This window comes from Artemia sp. Qi Xiang Cuo, chromosome 19, assembly GCF_049724085.1.
Source record: "Artemia sp. Qi Xiang Cuo chromosome 19, ASM4972408v1, whole genome shotgun sequence".
Lineage (NCBI taxonomy): Eukaryota > Metazoa > Arthropoda > Branchiopoda > Anostraca > Artemiidae > Artemia > Artemia sp. Qi Xiang Cuo.
In genome coordinates, this window is record NC_142812.1 from 12,469,587 (window position 1) to 12,496,665 (window position 27,079).

The window sequence follows — 27,079 nt, forward strand, 5'->3', positions numbered from 1 at the left end:
TCAAGTTTTCAGATTTACTTGACAGACGACGCAAATTTTTGAACATGTCAATCTTTACAACTATTAGAACTATTCCTCCATAGTATCTATAGTTTGGCGATGTAGCCCTGTCCACTCCAAACAACTTCCTATCCACGCACTATAACATGTTCCTCTGGCAACAACCATGTCTCTACAAAAAAAGTCACCATTGCTGTCAAAAATGAATTATTTAAACACAACTCTCTCTTGTTTCTTAAACCTTGTATTTTCCATGTGACTAAGGACAGTTTTTGTATATGGCTTGTATCCTATCCAGTAAACACGAATGGTGGCTTTTCGTGAGGCATCTGTGACGACCGGTTTTTCGGTTTTTTGTCCATTTTTGAGCCACTGTTCGTTCTTACACTTCTTTTCCATTGTTTGTGGTCATCATTGGGGCTTATAATAGAATCTAAAGTTCTTTTCCCTTTTACTGACCCTTCGTTTAGCCGGCTTCCTCCTGATGTGGCAGGATCCGCAGTAGTCATTGGCCTTTTGTAGACAGTTGCATCACTATCGCTAGCGTTACTACTTTCTATGTCCGAACAAGAGTCTCTATCACTTGATGGGGATCGTATGTAGGCCTGACGAGGAATAGAATCCCTTTTTGAACTATCAACTCCGGTCGGTTGCTGACCATTTGCCGATTCTGCAGCCTCCACGACCTTTTTTTTATCAAAATCATAAGAAAAAATCTGGTCGTCTATGTAAATTTTTGTACGACGCAATTTCAATGCTCTATTTTCACTTATAGCTTGGGTTATCAGGGGTCTTAATGCTTTTCGGGCCTCCCGTTCCTCTGGTGTATAGTCTGGGGTGACTGAAATCCCATTTCTTTTAAACAGTTTAGCATTACGTAGGACAGCATCACAAGTCATTTTGGTTGTGAATTTAACAAGGATAGGGCGGGGGTTCGAGGGTCCTCTCAGTCGAAGAGCATCTCGTATTTCATTTTTTGATAGTGAAAGGTTGGACACAGAATTCTTAATACATACTATAACGTCCTCGCTTAGTTTAGAGTTCAGATTATTTGGATGCGGCATACCATAGAACATAAGATTGGTTTGTTTTAGTTCCTTTTCCAATCTAAAATTTCTCTTACGTGACTCCTTTAATTCACTCTTAATTTCTGCGATTTCTTGGGATGTCTTTACTTGATTTATGGCAAAGTCCTGCAACTTTGATTCTATCCCTGCCAAAACTGATTTTGCATTTTGAATGCTTTTTGTCAGCTCTATTTCGTAAACAAGTACGGCCCCCCGGTTTCCAACAGTGCAAGTGTTCAAAATCTTTCTTCAAATGCCAAATCCAATCCAGTCAAAAAAAATCTAATCTCCGATATTTGAATGCCTTCAGGTAATTGCGTAAGATTTAATCCTTTACAAAATATATGTGACCTTCACTGGCGGATGCTGAATGAATCTATTATTCTATTAACGATCTATAATTACGAATCGCATAATTACGATCCGAATATAATTACGAATAATTACTATAATTAACGAATCTATAATGCATATTAACGAATCATAATTCCTTGTTTTCCCCATTTTTATCCATACTTTTCAATTTTTTTTACAAAATAAATCCCCTTCAGAATTATTAAATAAGATGTTGTTTCCCTTGTATTTTCAAGCTTCATTTCAAGATTTTCAATACATCAATAAAGCAGATTTTTAATTGACAAAAAGTAAGCCTTGGTAATTGGGCCTTCTCAGAAGCAGACATATTTGAACAAAACCTTGGTAATATTGGTAATTGGGCCTTCTGAGAAGCAGACATATTAGAACAAAAGAGACAAATTTTTAGATTGGTAATTTTATACAAGTTTTTATAGTTTTGTCTGCGTTTTGACAATTTATTCTCACCCCCCCTTCTAACCAATGTTTTCATATAGCTGTAGGCTTTATACAAAAACTACCCAAAAATAATGGAATTCTAACTTTATAATATGTACCAAGTATCAATGAATTGTATTTCACAGTTTTCCACCATTTTTGTCTATTTTGGATTAGTTTTAACAAATCATTGTTACTTTTTTTCTACTTAACTTAAGACCAAATGAGACCATTAAAGGGGCCTGGGAATGAATTGTCAAAAGGATAAACCAAATCATGGAAATAAGCATAGAATTAACTATCTGAGAATATCTTACTTTTTGATCTAGCATGTCTCCTCTTGAATAAGTCCAATTCTACACATATACCCAAATGTTTTTTCCTTTATACCTATAGGTTAAATCGCATTGACCAGCAAAATAAGGAAAAATCCTGTAGAGTTGACTGTCAGTGATGACAGGGAGCCATTGACTCGATTGTATTCCACTTTGTCTTCCATGGTTTAATAGACTAATTCTTGTCAACACCAATTTTAAGGGCATCAATGGAGGGAGCAATGACAGGAAGATTATTCTAATGGGCAATCATTCTATTGGATAATTAGGGGTTTGCAGGCTTTGGTATCTGCCTTCTTCCAGGACAACTTCTTGCTATGCCCTCTTGTCTTGGAGGATTCATTAAACTGAAATGGCTTTTGACAGGAGGAATCAACATTCAAAAGCTTATAAGTCATTTTGACATCACCACTTTGATATCTGTACACAAGGGTTGGGAGCTGTAGATGTAGCTTATCAAGATGGATATTCAAGATTCTTGCATCCATCACCAAAATTTGCTTGCCTGTTTTTTGACATTTCCTATTTTCTGTTCATCACCCTTGTTCAGTAGCATAAAAATCTCTTGCATAAATTTTGTTGGTTAAAAGACACAGGCAAATATTTTATTTACACCCTAAAACTTGTTTCTGTCAAATGTATTATTTTGTATTATGTATTATTTTATTTTGTATATATTTTGATTCTAGATGGTGGAAATGTGCCCATCTACATTACTTAAGCAGCTGAGAGTTGTGCTACACTTTTAAGTGAGATTTGCATCATGAAACAATTTGGTATCAATCCAACTCCCCTTTTTTAATTTATAAATTTGCTAATGTTTATGTGTTTCTTTTGCTTTAGGGTGGCATACAAGAAGACTAAAGAATTTATTGAAGAAGCATATTCTCTTTTGCCTCAACAGGCACAGATAGAAGCCCCAGCTTTTATTGACAAATACCATATTGCCATTTTGAACATTTGTTATCTTGAAGGAGCTACAGCATTGATCAAGCAGAGTAAGAGTTTTTTTTGGTACTTATATGATATATGCCCTAACTAATGTTCTTCTAATATGTTTCTCTGATGCTGAATCCTAATGAAACAGTGCAACAATAAATGGTAAAGTTTGTAGTGCGGGTTGGTAAGGAAACATCAAGAGAAATATTTAGCAGGTTAGGGATTGAACAAGGTTGTACTTTGTCACCGAAGTTTTTTTCGTTGTATATTAATGACATTGACAGCTATTTAAGGAAAAGGAAAGTAAATAAATTGTAATTATTTGATAAAAACAAATTTCTGCACTTTTGTATGCCAATGATAGCTTTATTACCAAATAGTAGAGAGAATCTGCAGCTTGCATCAGAGAGTGTAGAGCAGTATTTTAAGGAAAAGAGCCTGGTTTTTAATCCAGAGAAGTCAGCAGTATTGGTTTTTGCAAGGGGTGCGAAGACATCAGAAGAAGATTTTAATCACACGAGGGTAAGCACGAAAGTACTGTAGGAGTATGGTTACCCAGGAGGTAGGCTTGTTTCAAATGGTAAATGGACAACAAATGTAGCTCTAGTGTCGAGTAATGTTAAAGGTTTAGCTCGCTTATTTTTAAAGAGTTGTATAAACGATATTGGAGTAAAGGGTATCAAGCTACAAAAGCGTATTTCTGCGAATAGAATAGAACATGCTATACATTATGGGGCAGAGATGTGGGGACACGAAAGGGGGGTGGAAATGGAGAGGACGCAGCTTCATTATTTCAAAAGATTGATAGGGTAAGATAAAAATTTTAATAGCATTGTTATAAAGGGTGACCTGGGTCTTTTTAGCTTACGAAATAATCGGTTAGTACGCATGGTAGGTTATTGGGAAAAACTTATTGTTATTCCACATTATCGGTTAACAAAAAATGCTTTCATCATATATGCTATTGGATAAAAGAAAAGATTCTTGGCCTGTGCAAATGAAGAGTAAACTAGACGATTGTGGGCTATAAGGCTGGTGGAATGATGGTATTGGACCTGGGGTGGAAACGGGATTGACTGCAAAAGCTATGGAAAAAGTGCTACAAGATCAAGAGATCCAGGTTTGGCAAGAAGACAAGGTTAAGTCACAATCCTTTGGAATATATGAAAAAATTAAAGAAACATGGGGAGAAGAAATATATCTAAAATTTGGGCTCAAAAAAGATACTTTTAAAGTGTTTTACCAGTAAGGGAGAATTTTATGCCGCTTGGGGGGAGGAAGAAAGTATTTAGGGAGGGTTAAGATGCAGAGTAGTCCCTTCACTTGTCCAATGTGTAGGGAGTCTGAAGATTCAGAACATTTTATGGGTTATTGTGAAGAACTGAAGCTACTTAGAAGGGAAATTTTTGGGAGGGATGTTTTGCATAGAATTTGTCTAGAAAATAAAATACGAAGTAATTGCAAAGTGGCTACGGTATTAAAAATTTGGGAAATTTTGTGAATGTGGGGGTGAGACATAGGGAGGGTTTTCTATTGTACTGTTATTTTCAAAAGTGTTTGTACTTGTTATGTTTTATGTCTTTTCTTGTACTTGTAATATCAATGGGGCTTTTCTGAGAAATATATCTATCTATCTATCTAATCCAAAGTAAAATGAAAATATAATACTTTAGAAGCAAATTTGGGCTATAGTCTATATTTGCACATTAGAGGGGAGGGTTGGGGTAAAGTTTAGGAGGTCTGCATGCCTAATGTGTTAGGTACAATTATTGTGCATATTATGTAGTAAGAATTGTTTTTTAACTTCACACTGTCCAAATACTTTACCTCTCCCCCCCTAATGTGCAAATATATAGCCCAATTTAAAAATTTCCATCTATTCTGTCACTTCTTTTCGTATTGTTGCATGCTAAAATGAAAGAAACAAACGAAAACAAACAGTTCCATACTGCATCAATGAATGAACAACTTCAGCAGTAGGGCATTTATCATACACATACCTTTTTTTTTTGTCTGTTCCTTAGCTTGTAAAAAAAGAACAAAAAATTCAGACAGGGCCCAATATTTGGGCATCTAGGCAAATTAAGCTTTGAGCCACTGTTTGATTTACCCACATGAACCAGAAATTGATTTTTTATTTATATTTTTTAAGTCTAGTTTTTAAGTAAGAAACTATGTTTTGAAGTCTAAGATATAATTAATTAAACAAGAATGTCTGTGAGTATTTTAAACCTAATCTAATCAGACAGTTACTGTTTTGAATTGCTTTCAATGTCATTTAATACAATCCTCACCTTACCTTATGCTAGTCAGAGATTGTTTTATGAAAATCTGGAGGATTTTGGATAAGAGCCTATGATGTTCAGGGTGCAAGAATGCTTTCAATAGCTAATTTTAAAGTACTAAACAAAATAAAAATGGAATTAGATTCTTTGAATTATTATTATTTATTGAAAATCCGTCTTCATACAAAAATAAAATATACATAAAAAATAAATAAATAAAAAAATACATACAGAACTACAAAGAGCAAAAACAAATCACTATACAGCACTATACCTATACCTGATATCACTATAATAATATATAATAATAGAAATATAATAATAGAAATATCACTATACAGCACTATACCTATACCTGATATCACTATAATAATATATAATAATAGAAATATCACTATACAGCACTATACCTATACCTGTTATCAATATAATAATATATAATAATAGAAATATCACTATACCTGACAACGTAACTAGAGTTGAAGAAGTCGGCTCCAAGCATGTCCTGAAATCTTTTAATTGTGTTTTTTTTCCTAAGTTTAGCAATGGCTATAGTAGGATTTGCTATGCACAGATTATTGAATTGCGATGAGACTATTGATGAGCTTTGAATTGTGTGTCCAAATTGGATATCTCAGTAAGTATTTTGCAAAATGGAAATCTTTCAGAAGGGTGCAATGTAGAGGGTGTGGGAGAGAGCAACAGTGTTGTACAGTGTTGTAAGATAATGGTGATTGAAATGAAGCTTAACAGCGTTTGATGCCTTCTGTTAGGAGATGACGAGTGTGAGAAATGGTATTTCCAATGGGAATATCAAGGTAAACGATTTGGTCAGAAGGGTGGATCTTCGAATTCCCAAGTACAATTTCATGAGGAAGTGAGCTTTTTTCCAGTTAGAAAGCAGTGAACAATTTCCAGTTAGAAAGGACTACGTCGGAATTTTCGGTATTAAATTCAAGACCAGATTTTAAGTATTCTGGTTGCAGTTTTTGGAAAATTTCAGCAATTTTTCCCCAAGTTTGGCTGATGTTAAGAATGTCATCAGCATAAGTGACTAAGGAGACATTGATGCCAGATAGAACTCAATACATCTCACGCTGGTCCTGAGCTTCTAGGACATGGTTATTGACCTAACAAGGTGAGGCAATTGCACCTTGCCTGGCTCCTCTCTTAACTGGTATAGTTTTATTCAGTGACCTTTCCATTTCTTCTTAGATTAATTAAAAGAACTTTCCGAAAAATAAGTTTTTCAAAGAAAAGTAAAGGTCATTTTAAAGTTAAGGTCAGCAGATACAAATATCGGTTAAAATTTAAACTCAAAACGACCAGAAATTACTATTAAAAAATAAATGAAACCCAAAACGAACAGCAATTAAATAAACAGTCATAGCAAAAAACATACAACAAGTAATAATATAAATGAATAAATATCAAACAGTTCGTGGTAACGAACTGTAAGTAAGGAGCGACCCGGCTCAATGGTAACCGAAACTCTAGAAAACGGGTTTTTGGTACCAATTGATACATCGAGAGAATCAAATTTCAATGCTTATTTAAAATATATATTTTTCATCAAGTTTAGTCCTGACCATAAAAAGTTACACCCCTGAAAATATGTGGTGGCTTTTTGAAATAAGGGGGAACGACCCTCTCAAAGACATAGAGTCTTAACAAGGGTTACACATAAATATACCTTGTCTCAGAGAACACATCTTTAGAGTTTTTAAGCTCTTATCTAAAAAAATTTGGAATTTTTCATTTTTTGCCAGAAGAAAGATCACGGGTGCGTGTTTATTTGTTTGTTTTTTGTTTTTTTGTTTTTTTTTACAGGGGTGATAGTATAGACCCAGTGGTCCAATAAAAACGTGGGAGGGCTCAATTGAACGGAAATTAAAATTTCTAGTGCCCTTTTTAAGTGACCAAAAAAAATGGAGGGCAACTAGGCCCCCTCCCACGCTCATTTTTTCCCAAAGTCACCCGATCAAAATTTTGAGATAGCCATTTTGTTCAGCATGGTCGAAAATATGATAAAAATGTCTTTTAGGATGACATGATCCCCCAAAGTCCCCAGGGGGAGGGCTGAAAGTTATGAACTTTACTCAATGTTAACATATAGCATTGGTTTTTGGGAAGTATACAGACTTTTTCAGAGGAGATTTTTTCTGGTAGGTGGGGGAAGGAGAGGGTCGGGGGCTATATGGAAGGATCTTTCCATGAAGGAAGTTTTCATGGGGGAAGGAAAATTGCCATGAAGGGGGCGCCGGACTTGCCAGCATTATTTATTGGTTATTGGGAAGTATACAACCATTTTCAGGAAGGATTTGTTCTGGAAGGGGGGGCTAGAGGAGGGGGTTACTCTGGAGAATATTTCCGTGGAGGATGTTTCTTTGGGGTAAGGGACATGTCTATGAAGGGGGCGCCGGATTTCCAAGCATTATTTAAGAAACGATGAGAAGTTAAATAAAAAAAACAAGTTTTTTCAACTGAAATGTAAGAAGGAATATTAAAACTTAAAACAAACAGAAATTATAACGTATGTGAGGGGGTTCTCCCCCAAGTCAATACCTCGCTCTTTACGCTACAGTTTTTTTTTAGTGCTTTCAAAGGAGCTATCTATTCTAATTAAACGGCCTTTGTGATTCAGGGGTTTGTGAATCAAAATTTTTTTTAACATTTAACGCAAAGAGCGTGGTATTGACTACGGGGAGAACCCCTTCATATAAGTAATAACATATAGGTAATAAAAAAAAAACAATAAAAAAACAAGCGATACGGCTCAATAGTAATCGAAACTTTTAAAAACGAAATTTTGATGTCAATAAATGTATCAAAAGAATGTGTTTATAATGCTGATCCTAAATATATAAATTTTATTAAGTTTAGTATTACTCATCAAAGGCTACGAGCCTGAGAAAATTTACTCGATTTTTTAAAGAGGGGGAAACATCCCCTACACGTGAAAGAATTTTAGTGAAAATTACACCGTCAGATTCAACGTATCAGAAAACCCTATTACACAGGTTTCAAGCCCATTTCTGCAAAAATCTGCAACTTTGTATTTTTTGCCAGAAGAAAAATATAAGAATATAGAAATTAGTTACGTATGTTAATTTGTAAAGACATCGATTTAGTAAAAGAAAAGTAAAATTTTTATGCAAATAAAAGCTGCATTAACTAAAAAACGATCAGAAATTAAATAAAAAAAACAAGTTTTTTGAACTGAAAGTAAGGAGCGACATTAAAACTTAAGACGAACAGAAAATAGTCCGTATATGAAAGGGGCTGTCCCCTCCTCAACGCCTCGCTATTCATGCTAGTTTAACTCTGTCTGACAACTTTATTTTTTAAAACAATAAAAAACTTTAGCGTAAAGAGCGATGCGTTGAGGAGGGACAGCCCTTTCATATACGGAATAATTTCTGTTCGTTTTAAGTTTTAATGTCGCTCCTTACTTTCAGTTTAAAAAACTTGTTTTTTTTATTTAATTTCCTTTAAAATGAAGGGGTAAATTGTCTCAGCTCTTCCAGATTGATGTGATGGACCCCTTGCGAAGATTTGGAAAAATTTGGCCTAAATATGTACCACTTTTGTATGACTGGTTATAAATCTTACATAAATCAAGCTATTTAAATGGAGCTTTCAAATTATCTTATTTAATATCATTGGTAAGAGTCTTTAATTCAAGAGAAACCCATTTATTTACATACATTAATACACCAAAGGTGTTAAACTAGCTAACAAGCCCAGCTAGCCCAGTATGCAGAGCCTCTGTCCATCATTCTTAGGGTTGTTGGTTCAAGCTCAGCGTTAGACTTTTTTTTAGCTTGTAAGAAGAAGAATATTGCAAATTTACGTACTTTTGGATAAAGTTTCCTTGGTAAAAAAGAAAGAAAGAAAAAAAAGACTATTTTATGTGTGCAGAGGGACACAGAATTCGGTAAAAGAAAAGATATTTTCTCCTCATAGATGAATGTCTCCTAAGTTGTAGCTATGACAAATCCAATTTATCTCACGGCTGTGGAATCGAGTTGAAACGTTCAGGGGTGGATTTCATATTGTTGGGGGGGGGGGGCAATACAAGTTTCAATTTGGTATAAGGATGGGTGATTCTCCGATCCTCACAAAAGGGTGTACGTTTCTTTTTTCAGTTTTATGTATATCGTAGGCCTAGCTTTGCCACTAGTTACCTATAATAATAATAATATTTTATTATCCGTCAAAATCAAATAGTTCGTGGTAACGATGTAAGCAAGGAGCAACCCGGCTCAATGCAAACCGAAACTCTAAAAAACGGAATTTTAATACCAATAGATACATCAAAACAATCAGATTTTAATGCTAATTTCAAATATATAAGTTTCATCAAGTTTAGTCTTACTAATCAAAAGTTACGCGCCTGAGAAAATTTGGCTTATTTTCGAAAAAAAGGGGAAAGACCCCCTAAAAATTATAGAACATTAATGAAAATCACACCATCATATTCAGCGTATAAGAGAACCCCACTGTAGAGGTTTCAAGCACCTATCTACAAAGATGTGGAATTTTGAAATTGTTTTTGCCAGAAGAAAGATCACGGATGCGTGTTTATTTGTTTTTTTGTTTTTTTTCCCCAGGGGTGATCGTATCGACACAGTGGTGGATCAAAATTTTGAGATAGCTATTTTGTTCAGCATGGTCGAAAATATGATAACTATGTCTTTTAGGATGACTTAATCCACCGAAGTCCCCGGGGGGAGGGCTGAAAGTTATGAACTTTGCCCAATGTTAACATATAGTATTGGTTATTGGGAAGTAGACAGGCGTTTTCAGGGGGGATTTTTTCTGGTAGGTGGAGGGGGTGGGTGGGTGGGTCGGGGGTTATATGGGAGGATCTTTCCATGAAGGAAGTTGTCACGGGGGAAGGAACATTTCTATGAAGGGGGCACCGGATTTTCTATCGTTATTAAGGAAAAAAGTCGGGAAATTAGATAAAAAAAAAGCTTATCAAATGAAAGTAAGGAACGACATTAAATCTTTAAACAGACAGAAAATATTACGTATATGACTGGGTTCACCCCCAAGTCAATACCTCGCTCTTTGAGCCAAATTTTTTTTAGTACGTTCATAAGAGCTATATATTCTAATTAATGGCCTTGGTCATTAAGGGTAGTTTTTAAAGATTCGGAACAAATTCTAACTTTAGCTTTAGGACCAAGTTATTGACTAGGGGGTCAGCCCCTTAATGTACGTATTAAAACTAAATGAGCGTAGAAGTTAGTTGCTTAATTTAATTCATAAGCTACATATGCTTATTGCTAATAAAATCGTTCGTAAATAAAATTAAACAAATTTAAAGAAAGCTATTTAGCCAAGAAAAAGTAACATTAAAATACAAATTTTGTTTTAATTATTCATGTATGGTGAGCCAATATCAAAACCTTTATTAATTCAAAAACGTTCAAAAATTAAGTAAAAAAACAAATTTTTTTAACTGAAAGTAAGGAGCGACATTAAAACATAAAAAGAACATAAATTAATCCGTATATTAAAGGGACTGTCCCCTCCTCAACACCGCGCTCTTTCCTCTAATGTTTGACTTTCTAAAAAATATATTTTTTTTAAAACAAAAAAAAACTTCAGCTTAAAGAGTGTGGCGTTGAGGAGGGTGAAGTCACTTCAATATCCTTAATATTTTCTGTTCGTTTTAAGTTTTAACGTCTTTCCTTGTTTTTAGGCAAAAAAACTTGTTTTTTATTTAATATCTTAAAGCAAACAATGCTTAGATTGAATATGAAGATGAAGCTTAAAACGAAAAAAAAATATTTTGCTATTGAAGTATAGATGAAACTTAAAACGAACAGAAATTAAATAAACTATCAATGTAAACAAATATACAATAGATATTAATGTAGATGAATAAATAAATCTTAAAAAGAGTGAAACTTAAATTGAATATCCAAATCAAGCTTGAAACGAACAAAAATCACTACAAACAAGAGTTTAGGTATTGCCTCCTTCTCTCACTGTAAAAGTCTAAAACTTACTGCGTCATTGGTGCTTTACTGAAAACTATCTGTGTCTTGAACAGACTTGAAAAATGTTAACAAAAACAAATTGAATATTTGATATATAATTATATTAGTTTTTGGAAGATCTATCAGTTCAAGATTTGTTTTCACTCTAATTTTGTTTTTATTTTCAATGCTGTAAGAACTGGAAAATAAAATATTTGTAATATAATTCATTTTCAGTGAGGCGCCAATGACGCAGTAGGCTTTTGAAAGATCTTAAACCGAACTGCCCAGCCATTAAAAAAAAAACAACAAAGAGAAAAAACTCAGTGAAAAAAAAAACAACAAACGATATTGCGGCCAGTGGAGAGAAAAGAAACGACAAATGCAAAACAATGCGGATATTTCGCCTGTATCCAAACAAGACGTCTTCAGCACGACAAAATAATTGAAAATAGACGCGTTAAACATGATATTAGGGTTATTGGGGATTCTCAGTCTTTAGATTTAAATGTATCAAAAAGTTTCATTTCATTGCCATATGTACCTGGATTGATACATGTTTCCAATCGTTGAGGCCAGTGGGTAGTTTCTTTAGTTCTGTTAAGGATTTAACCAGGCGAAATTTAGTAAGTGGGGTGTATCACATTCCGTGTTCTTGTGGGAAGTTCTATATTGGTAGGACTCACCAACAGTTTGTTGAAAGATTTATTGAATACCGAAATTCAATAGAAAAAACCCTACAATTAAGCAAGCCTCGGAAACTTTTGTTTCAGCTTTAGCAGAACATATTTGGTTTCAACCAGATCACTGTAAAATTTGATGAGGCCTTAGCTATTTCAAATGATAAGGGGTACATACAATGGGCGAGAGAAGCCGTTGAAATTAAAAAACATATGTTTGCTAACCTTTCGATAAATAGGGACACGAGTAGTAAATATTGAGCTAATTTATGATAATCTCCTAAAGAGTGAATCAACAGTCAATAAGGGAATTAAGATTATAATTAGTCTAGTCACCAGGCGACTGTTTTACCTGCTAGACAAAAACGATTTGCTTCAATAATAGCCAATAAAAGGATTATTTCGCAACAGAATAATCAAATTAATTTCCATTTTTTTTTTTCCTCAGTTACTCTGGTGTTCTCACTGAAGTAACTCTATAATAGCATATTTTCCCTACGTGGATCAGTTTGCGCCAATTGTATATTTTTTTTGGTGGTGGTTTTATTGGTTTTTTAGTTTTAGCTTGTTTTTTTTATCTTGTTCCTCTTTTGTTTCTTTCGTGCTGAAGACGCATTGTTTGGATACAGGTGAAATATCCGCGTTGTTTTGCATTTGTCGTTTCTTTTCTCTCCACTGGCCGCAGTCTCGTTTGTTTTTGTTTTTTTTTTTTTCACTGAGATTTTTCTCTTTGTTGGTTTTTTGGCAGTAGGCTTTTGGTTTTTATTTACAGTTAAAGAAGGGGTCAGTATCCAAACTCTTGTTTGTAGTAAAATTATATTCGTCTTGAACAACTTTAGAAACAACTAATAAATTAAACTGAATATTTGATGTATAATGATATTAATTGCTGAAAGCTCATCAGTTCAAAATTTTACTATAATTTTAATGTTTATTTTCAATATTAAGTACAAAAGAAAATTTTTGTAATAAAATTGGTTTTCAGTAAAGCGCCAATGACGCAGTAGGTTCTAGACTTTTACAGTGAGAGATGGAAAATAAAGACTTTTACAGTTACAGAAGATGGAAAATAAATATTTTATTTTCCAGTTCTTACTGCATTGAAAATAAACATAAAATTAAAGTGAAATAAATTATTGAACTGATGGATCTTTCACCAACTAATATCATAATAAATCAAATATTCAATTTGATGTTGTTTATACTTTCCAAGACTGCTCAAGACGAATATAGTTTTCAGTAAAGCGCAAAGGACGCAGTAGGTTTTAGACTTTTACTGTGAGAGAAAGAGGCGATACCCAAACTCTTGTTTGTAGTGATTTTTGTTCGTTTCAAGCTTGATTTGGATATTCAATTTAAGTTTCACTCGTTTTAAGATTTATTTATTCATTTACATTAATATCTATTGTATGTTTGTTTGCATTGATTTTTCATTTAATTTCTGTTCTTTTTGGGTTTCATTTATACTTCAATAGCAAATATTTTTTTTCGTTTTAAGCTTGATTTTCATATTTAGTTTAAGCATTACTCGCTTTAAGATTTATGTATTCTTTTATATTATTACTTGTTGTATGTTTTTTGCTATGATTGTTTATTTAATTTCTGCTCATTTTGGGTTTCATTTATTCTTTAATAGTAATAGCTGGTCATTTTGAGTTTGAATTTTAACAGGTATTTGCATCTGCTCAGCTTCACTTTAAAATGGCTTTTACTTATTCTTTGAAAAACTTATTCTTCGGAAAGTTTTTTTTTAATTAATTTTTGTTCGTTTTTGATTGCAAGAAGTTTCAAGTTTTTAAAAATTCTTCATTCAAACATAAAAAAAAATAAAATCTTCATAGAAGTATCAAAACTGGTTTCAAAGTAACAATGTCAAAGTGAAAAAAGTTTGCCCCCTTTGAAATGAGTCCCCTTTGAAGCTTATACGACGACCCCTTCTATATGAAGTGCGTCCGGGAAAAAATAAATGGAGTGTGGGGGAGGCTAGCTGCCCTCCGATCACTTTTTACTCTTAAAAAGTGAATTACAACTTTCAATTTCCAATCACATGAGCCCTCTATGAAGTTTATACGAGCATCCCTTCCATAACAACTATATATACCACGAGGGTATAACTTACAACGCCTTCCCTTGGGCCCTGGGGGGCTGTGTTGACACTGGAGTTTTTTTTTTATATGAACTTAGAACTATTTTTAACAAAATATTCATCTCAAAATTTTTATCTGATGCATTTAGGGCGTGGAGGGGGGGGGCTAGTTGTCCACCAATCTCTTTTGACTCTTAAAAAGTTAACGAGAACTTTCAATTACCAATCAAATGAACCCTCTCCGAAGTTTATACAAGCATCCCTTCCATAAAAAGGATATATGCCCCCAGAGCATTACTTACAACGCCTGTCTCCGGGCCAAAGAGTGTTGCATCGACACAGGAGTTTTTCTTATCTGACCTTCGAATTATTTTTAATGAAATTGCTATTAAAAAAAAATATCGGATAGGCTTGGGGAAAAAAGGGGGTGTGGGGGGGGGGCTAGTTGCCCTTGGATATCTTTTGACTCTTAAAAAGTGAACTAGAACTTTCAGTTTCCAATCAAATGAGCCCTCTCTGAAGTTTATACGAGCATCCCTTTCATAAGAACCATACACGCCCCCAGGACAACACTTACAGCGCCTACCCCCTGGGCCCTGGGGGGTTGTGTTGACACCCAAGTTTTTGTTATATAATTTTTGAACAATTTAAAAAAACCTGGCTATCTCAAAATTTGTGGTGGATGGGTTGGGGAAAAAAGGGCATGGGGACTATTTGCCCTTAAATCTATTGAGTCTTAAATGTGAACTAGAATTTTCAATTTTCGATCAAATGAGCCCTCTATGAAGTTTATACGAGTATCCCTTTCATAAGAACCATACATGCCCTTAGGGCATAACTTACAACGCCTTCTCCCGGGCCCTGGGGGGTTGCATTGACACCGGAATTTTTCTTATCCGACCTTTGAACTTTTTTTTTTAATGTCTATCTACAAATTTTCATCAGATGGGTTTAGAAAAAGAAGGCATCGGGGGGCTAGTTGCCTCGGATCTCTTTTGACTATTATAAAGTGAACCTAAACTTTCAATTCCAATCAAATAAGCACTCTATAAATTTTATACAAGTATCCTTTTCAGAACAACCGTATATGATCCATGGGAATATCTTGCGCTGCATGCCCCCGGGCCCTGGGGTGGTGTGTCGATATCGGAGTTTTTGTTATCTGACCTTTGAAAATTGTTTAACTTAATGACTGTCTCATAATTTTTATTGGATGCATTCGGGAAAAAAGGGGCGTGGGAGGGGGCTAGTTGCCCTGCAATCTCTTTTGACTATCAAAAACTGAACTAGAACTTTCAATTTCCAATCAAATTAGCCATCTGAAGTTTGTGTAAGCATCCCTTCCATAAGAACCATATGTTCCCCCAGGGCATAGCTTACAACGCCTGTCTTCCGGCCCTGGGGGGGCTGTGTCAACCCTGGAGTTTTTGTTATATGGTCTTTGAACTATTTAAAAAAAATGGCTATCACAAAGTTCTTATCAGATGGGTTTGAGGCAAAAGGGTGTGGAGGGGGGGGGCTAGGTGCCCTCCAACCTCTTTTGACTCTTAAAAAGTGAACTAGAACTTTCAATTTCGAATCAAATGAGCCCTCTCTGAAGTTTATAGGAGCATTCCTTCCATAAGAACCATATATGTCCCCAGGGCCTAACTTACAACCCTTGCTCTGAGGGCTGTGGCGGAGTGTCCTCCTCAAAAACAAAATTTCTATCTGGAAATCAACTATGTAGAACAAAATGGCTATCTCAAAATGTTGATTGGGTGTGTTTGGGGAAATGGTGGGCGTGGAAGGGGTATTAGTTGCCTTCCAATCACTTACGACTATTAAAAAGGGCACTAGTCATTTAAATTTCCAATCGAATGAGCCCTTTTTGTAGTTTGTACGACAACGCTTTCTATAAAAACCTTATATACCCCAGGGTATAACTTATAACCCTTGCCCTGAGGGCTGTGGGGGGGGAGGGTTGTCATCCTCAAAGACCTAATTTTCAAAATTTTAAACTACATGAACAAAAGGGGTATCTCATAATTTTGATTGGCTACGCCAGGGAAAAATGTGGGCTTGAGAAGGGGGTAAGTTGCCCTCCAATCACTTTCGACTATTAAAGAGGACATTAGCCTTCGAATTTCCAATCGAATGAGCCGTTTTTGAAGTTTCTACGACAAAGTTTTCTATAAAAAACCTTATATGCCCCAGGGCATAACTTACAACCCTTGCCCTGAGGCCTGTGGGGGAGTGTCCTCCTCAAAAATATAAGTTCTATCTGGAAATCAACTACATAGAACAAAATGGCTATCTCAGAATGTTGATTGGATGTGTTTGGGGAAATGGTGGGCGTGGAAGGGGTGTTAGTTGCCTTCCAATCACTTTTGACGATTAAAAAAGGCACTAGCCCTTTAAATTTCCAATCAAATGAGCCCTTTTTGAAGTTTCTACGACAAAGCTTTCCATAAAAACCTTATATGCCCCCAGGGCATAACTTACAATCCTTGCCTTGATGGCTAGGGGGGGGGGGAGGGTTCATCCTCAAAGACCTAATTTCCAGAATTTTCATCCACGTTGAAAAAAATGGCTATCTCAAAATTTTGATTGGATGTGTTTGGGGAAATGGCGGACGTGGAAGGGGTGTTAGTTGCCTTCAAAACACTTTAACCCTTTAAAAGGGCACTAGAACTCTTGATTTCCAATTTAATGAGCCCTCTTTGAAGTTTTTACGACAGCCCCTTCCATATGAAGTGCCTCTGGGTAAAATAAATTAATAATAAATAATAATAATAAAAATTGGAGCCGTATGGCCGTTAGGCCTACTATTATAGGCAATGCTATAGCGTTGCCTCTGATGATAGTCGGATTTATTCCTCTTTTAACAGCCCTTAAAAGCATAGTGGTGGATTAGCAAGTCAGAGGCGTGGCGAACATCATGACTCGCCTTGATGATTAAGTAGGAACTGGCACAGCCGCATTCATCTTACAAAATTAGGGAACCTTGGAACATGATTTTAGTGATTTAGTGAAAAAATCCTATATATGTGCTATTGTGCAATTTTATGTGATAGATGTGCAATTTTAGTACTTAGTGGGTGCCAAATTAAAAATAAGAATTATGTGGGGAAAATCAGCAGAAAATGAGCAAAAAATACATCTCATCACGGAGCTCTAGAAAGTGTAACTTTTCTGATTGTCGTAGCAAAAGGTAAACACTAACGTTAATTGACATTAAACTGGATAATAAAAAAACAACTGTGATTTGATGAGTAAAATCAGGTGAAAAGGTATGCCAGCCCTACCATATTGTTATCAAACCGAAATTGAAAGACGTCAGCAAGAATATCAGCTATGCATTAATATTTCAATTATTAAAGTTATTCAACGCTTCAAATTGTTAATTGTTCACTTAACTGCAAGAACACCTTTTTGAAACAAGTGATTATCCTGCTTTATTGTAATTACTTGTTCTCAAATGAATAGAATCCTTGTTTTCTTCCGGTTCCAAAAATATCACTTTTATTACTTATTTTGTATCACATTATTTGAAAAAAACTACGTTTTCTAAAGAGTTAAAGAGGCTGAGTTACAAGGTCGAACCTTAAAACGTACTGGAATGTGGAGGCACTGTTGGGGGGTTGCCGCCCCCCAAATCCCTCGCTTTTGCAGCCTTTAAATAAAAAAAAAGTTCTTTAAGCTGAAATTAAGGAGCGACATTAAATCTTAAAACGAACGGAAATTATTCTGTATATGAAAGGGGCTGTGCCCTCCTCAACGCCTCGCTCATTACGCTAAAGTTTTTATTGTTTAAAAAAGAGTTGTCAGAAAGTCAAACTTTAGCGTAAAGAGTGAGGCGTAACTCAGCCTCTTTAACTCTTTAGAAAACGTAGTTTTTTTCAAATAATTTCTGCACGTTTTTGTACAGTTTATTACTTATTATTGCTTGACTAACTGTTAGCTGATCGTGTCAGGAGTTAAAGTTGGGGGCTGCCGCCCCCCAAACCCCCCGCTCTTGAACATTCTTGTGTTAAGGCTTTTAATTCCTGAATACTCAAATCACGTCGTACAGGGTGCCTCCTAATCCCTGTACGTTTTAAGGTTCGAACTTGTGACTCAGCCTCTTTAACAGCCCCCCAACTGTGCCTCCTAATCCCTGTACGTTTTAAGGTTCGAACTTGTGACTCAGCCTCTTTAACAGCCCCCCAACTGTGCCTCCTAATCCCTGCACGTTTTAAGGGTCGAGCTTGTAACTCAGCCTCTTTAACTCTTTAGAAAACGTAATTTTTTTCAAATAATTTAAAAAATAAACTGAGTTTCTTTTTTAAAGTTTAAATTCAGCATATAAAAAATGTGCTCTGACGGTGAATCGAACCCGGGTTTTCCGCCTGACAGTCTGAAGTATCAACCGCTGGACTAATGAGACACAATTATAATTGTTTTTTAGTAAATGGAATCTATTTTCGCAAAGCAAATTCCCACAAAACTTGATATTTGGTTTTTGGAAAACAGGGAAAGAGTGATCAGATTGAGCTGAAATTTTGAGGATAAGCTCCCAGGCTCCAGGAAAGCTTATCCTCTAAATTCCAGCCCGATCAGACACCGTGAAAGGGGGGGTGTGGTGGGAAAAATTAACAGAGGCTATTATAGGAGATCAAGGTTTTTCGTCCATTTAAATTCGGGGGATAATTTTTTCGGTCTGAAAATATCAAAAGGCCCTAACAGGTCGAATTCTGCTTCGAATGAGTCCTCATTCACCCGAATCAGTTGCCAACTGTGGCCTGTAGGCGTGGATAAGAAAAAAAAAGAAATGATGATGAATTTTAAGTGGTTATATTTGTTTTTTTTTAAAAACAGGGAAGGAGTGATCGGATTGAGCTGAAATTTCGAGGATAAGCTCCCGGGCCCTATGAAAGCTTAACCTCTAAATTTCAGATTCAGCCCAATCGGAAAACGTTAACGGGGGGCTGTGTTGGGAGGGTCGAAACTTCCGGCCCAGTTTACCCCAGGAAGATAAAGTCGGAGGAGGATGAAATTTTGCAAGTTTCTTAGTTTGAGCTTGGGCTACAAAATGCGATTACCGCCGTCTCTCTGCGACCTCTAGGACCTGAAATCGCTTAACATTGTGGTGGGTCGCCTCTTTATCGAGGCACAAGTGTGCCTCTTTGATAATTTATAGAGGCACAAGTGTGCCTCCTTGATAAAGTACAAATGTTATATTCATCGTTTTGCTTCAGAAACCAAGATAATAGATAATTTTGGAGACCACACTGCCTTTCCATGACGATAAATAAAAGTTCAAATAAAATTCATCCTTAAAGGATGAAGGAAAAATTACACCTCAACTCTATTACAAATGCCTGCCACGCAGTTCTTTGTGTCCTACATTATCTGTACTTTCCTAGATTCCTGATCCTAACCTACCATTACGACCAGTTTTGTAAAATACAAGGTCGCCTACATGTGTTTTGAGCAAATTGTTAGTGTCAATCTGTAAACCACTTTTGTCTACACAGATTTCGTATATTAAGAATTTCTTCGAATTTGGTTGAAAAACTGAAAAAAGTAGAAATTTCTTCGAATTCTTTGCTTTCAAGCTTCGACATTGTATTAATGTACACTAATATTGATGTAGAAGCAGCCGAAACTCTTCTAGAAGGAAAGTTCTTAAGAAATTTGGATTTGATTAGTGGCAAAAAAGATTTAGAAGTTTCTGTAATTATGTATTTAGTGAGGTTGTGCAATAAGTTCTCTTATTTTTTTCAATTTAGAGGGGGGTATTTCGAACAGATAAATGGTTTACCTATGGGGGCCCCTTTATCCCCTTTATTAGCTAATATTTTTGTGGAGAATATTGAAACATTTGCGTTAGATTCATATTTTTTAAAACATATTTTCTGGGGCCGATATATTGATGACATTATTTCAGTATGGGATTATGGTGAGGAGGACTTAAAAGGATTTTTGGAACATCTTAATTGTTTGGGAGGGGATTTAAAGTTTACCGTTGAGTTGGAAGAGAATGGGAAACTTCCTTTTCTTGATGTTCTTCTTTTGAAAAATCAAAATAGTCTGGATTATAAAATTTACAGAAAACCGACAAATAACAATAGATTTTTGTCTTGTAGTTCCAGTCATGCACACCAATTAAGAATTAGCTCGATCATTTCTATAACTCACCGGATCTTAAGTCTTTGCTCTACAACATTTTTTGAGGAGTTGTCTTTTCTAAGGAAAATACTGATAAGCAACATGTATCCAGAGTGGTTAATTAACCAGACTTTTTCAAAAAGAAGAAAAAGGTTTCTAGAGATTTCTAACGAAGTCTTGGAGACAACTCAGGAGAAGGATGTCTTCTTTTTCCTTACTATATGGACCCGGGCTTAAGTGAAAATTGTAAAAGAATTTCACACAGTAATGATCTAAGGGTAGCTTTAAAGAGCATTAATACTTTGGGTAGTTTTATAAATTCTGGGAAGGATCTAACTTAATTGGGCCAACAAAGTGGGGTTTATCAGATCCCATGTACTTGTGGAAGCTCATATGTGGGACGTACGAACCAGAGTTTGGAAATGAGATTATTACAACACAAAGATTCTATTTCTTCGGCTTTAAAGCAAGACTCTAAGTCTGAAGATTTTACTTCAGCCCTTTCAGAACATATTTTGAATTTTCCAGACAATTTTATTTTGTTCGATAATGTTTCTTTGATTTCTAGGGACCGGGGTTTAAAGTAAAATTTTCGTGAAACTCTTGAAATTAAGAAAATTTTATTCAGGAATATTGCTTTGAATCGTGATACAAGTGAATATGGGCTGAACTCTATCTATGATAATTTATTAAAATCTGACAGAGTAAAGTTCAAGTCACCCAATGTAGTTGACCTTTGTCCAAATGTTATATCATTGAACGCTAATGAACCGAATCCAAGAAGGTCAAAGAGAATAGCTTCCGCCTTTGCTTTGAAAAGAATTAGAGATTCAAACAATATGTAGTGTTATTTGATTTAGTATATAAACTTTTGTTTTAAATTGTTTTATTTTAGTTTTACCACTGATGACGGTCACTGTATATGTGACCGAAATATCTGGTATTTTTGTGACTTTCTATCACTGTTATAAAAAACACTGTCTATTAAAAGGATTTTATCCCTATTTGAACTTTTATTTAAAACCAAGATAAGAAACCCAGATATGACACTCATAGATATAACAGAACCACTTGTATTGAAACTTCTGCCAAATCTGTTTGGTTTGGTATATGATAAGTAATTAGACTAGCCCAAATAGGACAAAACATTAAATATTATGTAATGGTACACTGAAGACGTGTCTCTCTTAAATAATCATCTGCAGGTTTCTGCAACGTCTATGAACTTTAACAAACAAAAAGCAGGGTTAAGTTTACTGAAATAGTTTCTGCCTTTTTTTTCAGAGTTTGGCTTGGAAACACTGGTGAAACTTTGCGCATGAATTCTGACCTTTACTGGTTTTCAGGTACGAATTGAGATGGGGGGGGGGGCACGCGGCAAAAAATGTTTTCATTTTGATATCCTTTGTTCTTTAACTATCCTTGACACTTTGGCTAGGAATAAATTGTGATAAATGTTAGGTAACAGGAAATTACAGGAAAACATAAAGTGAAAATTCAGACAGGGCCCAATCGAAATGTTTGGACATCTAGGCACATGAAATTCTAGACCCATGCTTTGTTTCCCCCAAATGCACCAGAAATTGATTTTTTTTAAAGAAATTATGTTTCAAAATTGGAGTAGTTGTACAATTTATTAAACAAGGATGTGTGGGAGTTGGGCAAACCTAACCTAAGTAGTCAGTTACGGTTTTGTGTCGTTTTTGATGTCATTTAATACAATCCTTATCTTGGCTACACAGAGGTTGTTTTTTTAAAGTTTGGAGAGATTTGGATAAAAAAGCTTTTGAGGTTCAGAGTATAAGAATACGTTTGAAGGCTAATGTTAAGAAGACTAATCCATGTACACTATGAATAAATGAAGGGTAAGGGGCAAGGGGAAGGCAATAGGAAAATACTGAAAAGCCTGTGTTAAAAAAATTGTAAACATTCAGACAGGCACTAAATGGGGTCTCAAAAGGTAACTTATTACCTTATCTATAGTTTTTAGATTGTGATGTAAAGTTAACAAAATTGTTAAAAACTAGTTAGATATAGAAAAAACTGCATTGTTGATGTCTTTTCATCATAGGCAGCGCAATAACGCTGCCTAATTAAAGAACGATGTTGACACAATTTATTATAATTTTTTTCTAGACCAGGGCACTTCGTATCGAAGGAGTTGTCGTAGAAACTTCGAAAAGGGCTCAGTCGATTGAAAATTGGAGTGGCTTGGCCCTTTTTAATAGTCAAAGTGATTGGAAGGCAACTAACACCCCTTCCACGCCCACCATTTCCCCCAATACATCCAGTCAAAATTTTGAGATAGCCATTTTATTCAACGTAGTTGATTTCCACATAGAAGTTATGTTTTCGAGGAGGACACTGCCCCCACAGCCCTCAGGGGAAGGGTTGTAAGTTATGCCCTGGGGGCATATAAGGTTTTTATAGAAAGCTTTTTCGTAGCAACTTCAAAAAGCGCTCATTCGATTGGAAATGGAAATGGCTAGTGCCCTTTTGAATAGCCGAAAGTGATTGGAAGGCCACTAACACCCCTTCCACGACCACCATTTCCCCAAACACATCCAATCAAAATTTTGAGGTAGCCATTCTGCTCAACGCCGTTGAAGGTTCTGGAAATTATATCTTTGAGCAGGACATTCCCCCCACAGTCTTCAGGGCAAGGGTTATAAGTTATGTCCTGGGGGCATATAAGGTTTTTATTGAAAGCTTTGTCGTAGAAACTTGAAGAAGGGCTCATTCAATTGGAAAGTAAAAGGGTTACTGCCCTTTTAACAGTCGAAAGTGATTAGAAGGCAACTAACCCCCCTCTCACGCCCACCTTTTCCCCAAATGCATCCATTCAAAATTTTGAGATATAAATTTTGTTCAACGTAGTTGAAAGGTCCGGAAATTCTGTCTTTGAGGATGAAACTCCCCCTACAGCCCTCAGGGCAAGGATTGTAAGTTATGCCCTGGGGTCATATAAGGTTTTTTTTATAGAAAGCGTTGTCGTAAAATTTCAAAAAGGGATCACTCGATTGGAAATTGGAAGGGCTACTAACCCCCCTCTCACGCCCACCATTTCCCCAAACTCATGCAATCAAAATTTTGAGATATTCATTTTGTTCAACGTAGTTAAAAGTTCTGGAATTTAGGTCTTTGAGGATGATAACCCCCCTAAGAGCCTAAGATAAAAAAAATGTTTTAAATGTCACTTTTATAACTGAGAGAAATCAAAAATTAATTAAGATTTTAAGGAATAAATATCAGCATATATATATATATATATATATATATATATATATATATATATATATATATATATATATATATATATATATATATATATATATATATATATATATATATATATATATATATATATATATATATATATATATATATACGAGTATCGTTTTTTTTCACGATAACGCCCGTCCTCACTCTGCTCGCAGAACAACAGCCATTCTTGAGTCCTTCAAGTGGGACGTTTTCAACCATCCACCTTACAGCCCAGATCTGGCGCCAAGCGATTATCACCTCTTCATGAATATGAAGAAATGGCTCGGGTCCCAGCGGTTTGATGACGACGAAGAGCTCAAAGATGTGGTCACAGGCTGGCTCAAGGCACAAGCGGGTGATTTTTATGCAGAAGCAATTTCAAAGCTTGTTAAGAGATACGATAAGTGCCTCAATCGTTATGGAGACTATGTCGAAAAATGGTGCAAAGATGTAGTTGTAAGATGTATATATTAAAATATTTTTACTTAACTTGGTAAAACGAAACAATAGTAAAAAAAAAAAAAAAAATTATTTACTTAACTTGATGTATTTTTTTCAATCAACCGGAGGTTAGTTTCTGAATTGCCCTCGTATATATATATATATATATATATATATATATATATATATATATATATATATATATATATATATATATATATATATATATATATATATATATATATATATATATATATATATATATATATATATATATATATATATATATATATATATATATATATATATTAAACTGGCAATGCAATTTTTTCAGTAAAGTACAGATTATATTCTAACTTTTAGAAAGCACAGGGTTTAGAACCCTACTCATGTTAATTTTTGCTCCTTTTGAGTTTGAATTATTTTAATTTCTATTTGTGCTGGGTTTTATTTATTTTTTGATACTAATTTGTGGTAGTTGTATGCTTAGTAGATTATTTGATTCTATTTTTGTTCATTTTTGGTTTAATGGAGTTCTTTACTTTTTTTGAAAGACTTATTTTGTGCAAAAAGTTTTTTTTGATTAATTACATAAAGGATCGATATAGTTCATCTTAATCAAACAGTTCGTGGTAACGAACTGTATAGTAAGAGCGACTCGTCTCAAAAGTGACCGAATCTCTAAAAAACGGAATTTTGATACAAATATATACACCAAAAAAATTGAATGTTTATGCTGATTTTAAATGTATAAGTTTTATCAAGTTTAGTCTTACCCATTAAAAATTACGAACCTGAGAAAAGGTGTCCTATTTTCGACAAAAGGGGAAAAGTCATAGAATCTTAATGAAAGTTGCACCATCAGATTCGTTGTATCAGAGAATCTTACTTTCGAGGTTTCAATCTTCTATCTGCAGAAATGTGGAATTTTGTATTTTTTTTTCGCCAGAAGAAAGATCACGGATGCGTGGTTATTTTCTTGTTTGTTTTTCTCTTTCCCAGGGGTGATTGTATCGACCCAGTGGTCCTAGAATGTCGCGAGAGGGCTCATTCGAACGGAAATTAAACGTGCTAGTGCCTTTTTAATCAAAAAACAAAACAAATATTTAAAGGTAGAATCACTTTTTACAAGAATCTGCATTTTTGATGTCTTTTCATACTGCAGTCTTTTCAAAGATATTTTATTTTTGAAGCAAGTGTGATTTCTAACACCGATTGTTCACTAAGCTTCACGCTTTTGGTTTTCTTGTTTTTTTTATTTAATTACAGTAAGGACCGAAGTCTATCTCATAATAAATGATGCAATTGGGAAAAGAAAAAGAGGTCTGTGGTGTATATGATGTCAGACGAGGTTACATATGATGTTAAATAAATTTTAACAAGGGATTACAACAATCCGAAAACCTTAAGAAATAAAACCAAAAGTTTGAAGCTTAATAGAAATCGTTGGTAGAAATCGGACTTGCTGTAATAATCAAATATTTTTGAATAGACTTCAGTTTATAGTGAAGAACAAACAATGCAGCGGTATCTTGGAACATAGTAAGAGACGATCACGTTCCATACTAAAAACAATACCCCATAAGGTTGCAGCGGTAACTAGCAACCTAGCAAGAGACGATCACGTCCAATACTAAGAAATATAATAGCCCATACCTCCTAAAAATAGTTTATAAAAAGACTACGACTAATGGGTCGATACATCACTTCTGGGATGAGCAAAGGAAAAAAAAGTCCTTTTTTCATGTTGCCATTGAGAAAAATAAACAAATAAATATCTTATTTCCTGAATTTCAAAATGTACTTCATATATTCATTAAAAAGAAAAAACTCGATAGCATTTTCTGTTTTTCATTGAACAAAAAAAAAAAAAAAAAAAACTAAATTGACGTTACAGTCAAACTGAGGTTATTATTGAGAAGATTCAGGTTTTTTAAAATTTCTGCAAATTTGTTTCCATAGTAGCATTGCAATATTGAGAGCACTTGAAATAATAACTTCCAATTCTGAATCGGTTATGAATGGCTATTTTTCTCACCAAACAGTTTTTTAGGAATATATTTTTAAATTTTGGGTAACTAAGACTGTTTTACCTTTTGGGGCCGTATTCGGGGCTCAAAATTTAATTTCCCCCAGAAGCAATGATTAAATTACGAAAGAGGATAAAAAAAGCATTATGTTATGTATTCACGTTTATCCTAGTTAAACTATGTACATTAGCCATTAAATTTTTACTGATTAAAGTAAATTAATAAAGTTATAGAAGAATTATTGTCAAAAATACCTTGCGATGAGGTTTTGGATAAAGGTACACCTTCTGATCGAAGGTTGGCAAGTTCAATCTCACGTGTCGCAAGGAACATTTCTAATTGCCTTCGTCACGTCACATACTCGTCACGTCACGTCACTTACGTCACGTCACAAACGATTGCATCGACGTTCACCGTTATGGAATCCGCTAACATGATCTCTTCCAGTTAGAGATTTATGCTACAATCGCTCATGGTGACTTTTGTTCATCTTGTCAACAAACGGGAGAACAAAATATTTGCCAGGTCCCATTACTTCGCCTTTGATAGGACACCTATATTGATAGATAATCGCAAGCTTTTACTCACGAACGATCTCAATAGCGAAAAATGTAGATATTGGAAATCCTATGATAAACGTTGTCCAAACACAAATGTTTGTCATTGTTTGATGAGTAAAAAATAGTGAAGCATTTTTACCTCTTATGTGACACTGATTTGAAATTTATCTTTTTTCAAAGTTCAGTGTTCAAGGTTTTAATACCATATTAATACCATATTTACACAACATCTTAAATTCCCGACAGAGCGAAAACTCGACAGAGCCGTGAACAGAAAACATTTAACACATAAATTTAAATTAATTGTAGCTCTACTAACATTCCACTTATAGAGATTTAAACCAAAATATTAAATTGTAAATTTCAAACTACCCTTAAAAATAAAACACAAAACAATAGGTAACTCACCATTCCAGACTCCTCAACCCACCAAAAAAAAAAAAAAAAAGACTAACTTTACTCAATTCATCAACAG

At 34.8% G+C, this 27,079-nt stretch overlaps 1 protein-coding gene across 2 annotated transcripts in view; it reads left to right on the top strand.

Annotated features, from left to right (window-relative positions):
• LOC148940511 (uncharacterized) overlaps nucleotides 1-27,079 on the top strand; it is a 61,680-nt gene that overhangs the window by 14,023 nt on the left and 20,578 nt on the right. For both annotated transcript variants that reach the window (XM_089104894.1, XM_089104895.1), the window contains exon 2: nucleotides 3,038-3,192. In XM_089104894.1, the coding sequence (XP_088961020.1) occupies nucleotides 3,038-3,192 (155 nt within the window). The remainder of the gene's footprint in view (nucleotides 1-3,037; nucleotides 3,193-27,079) is intronic.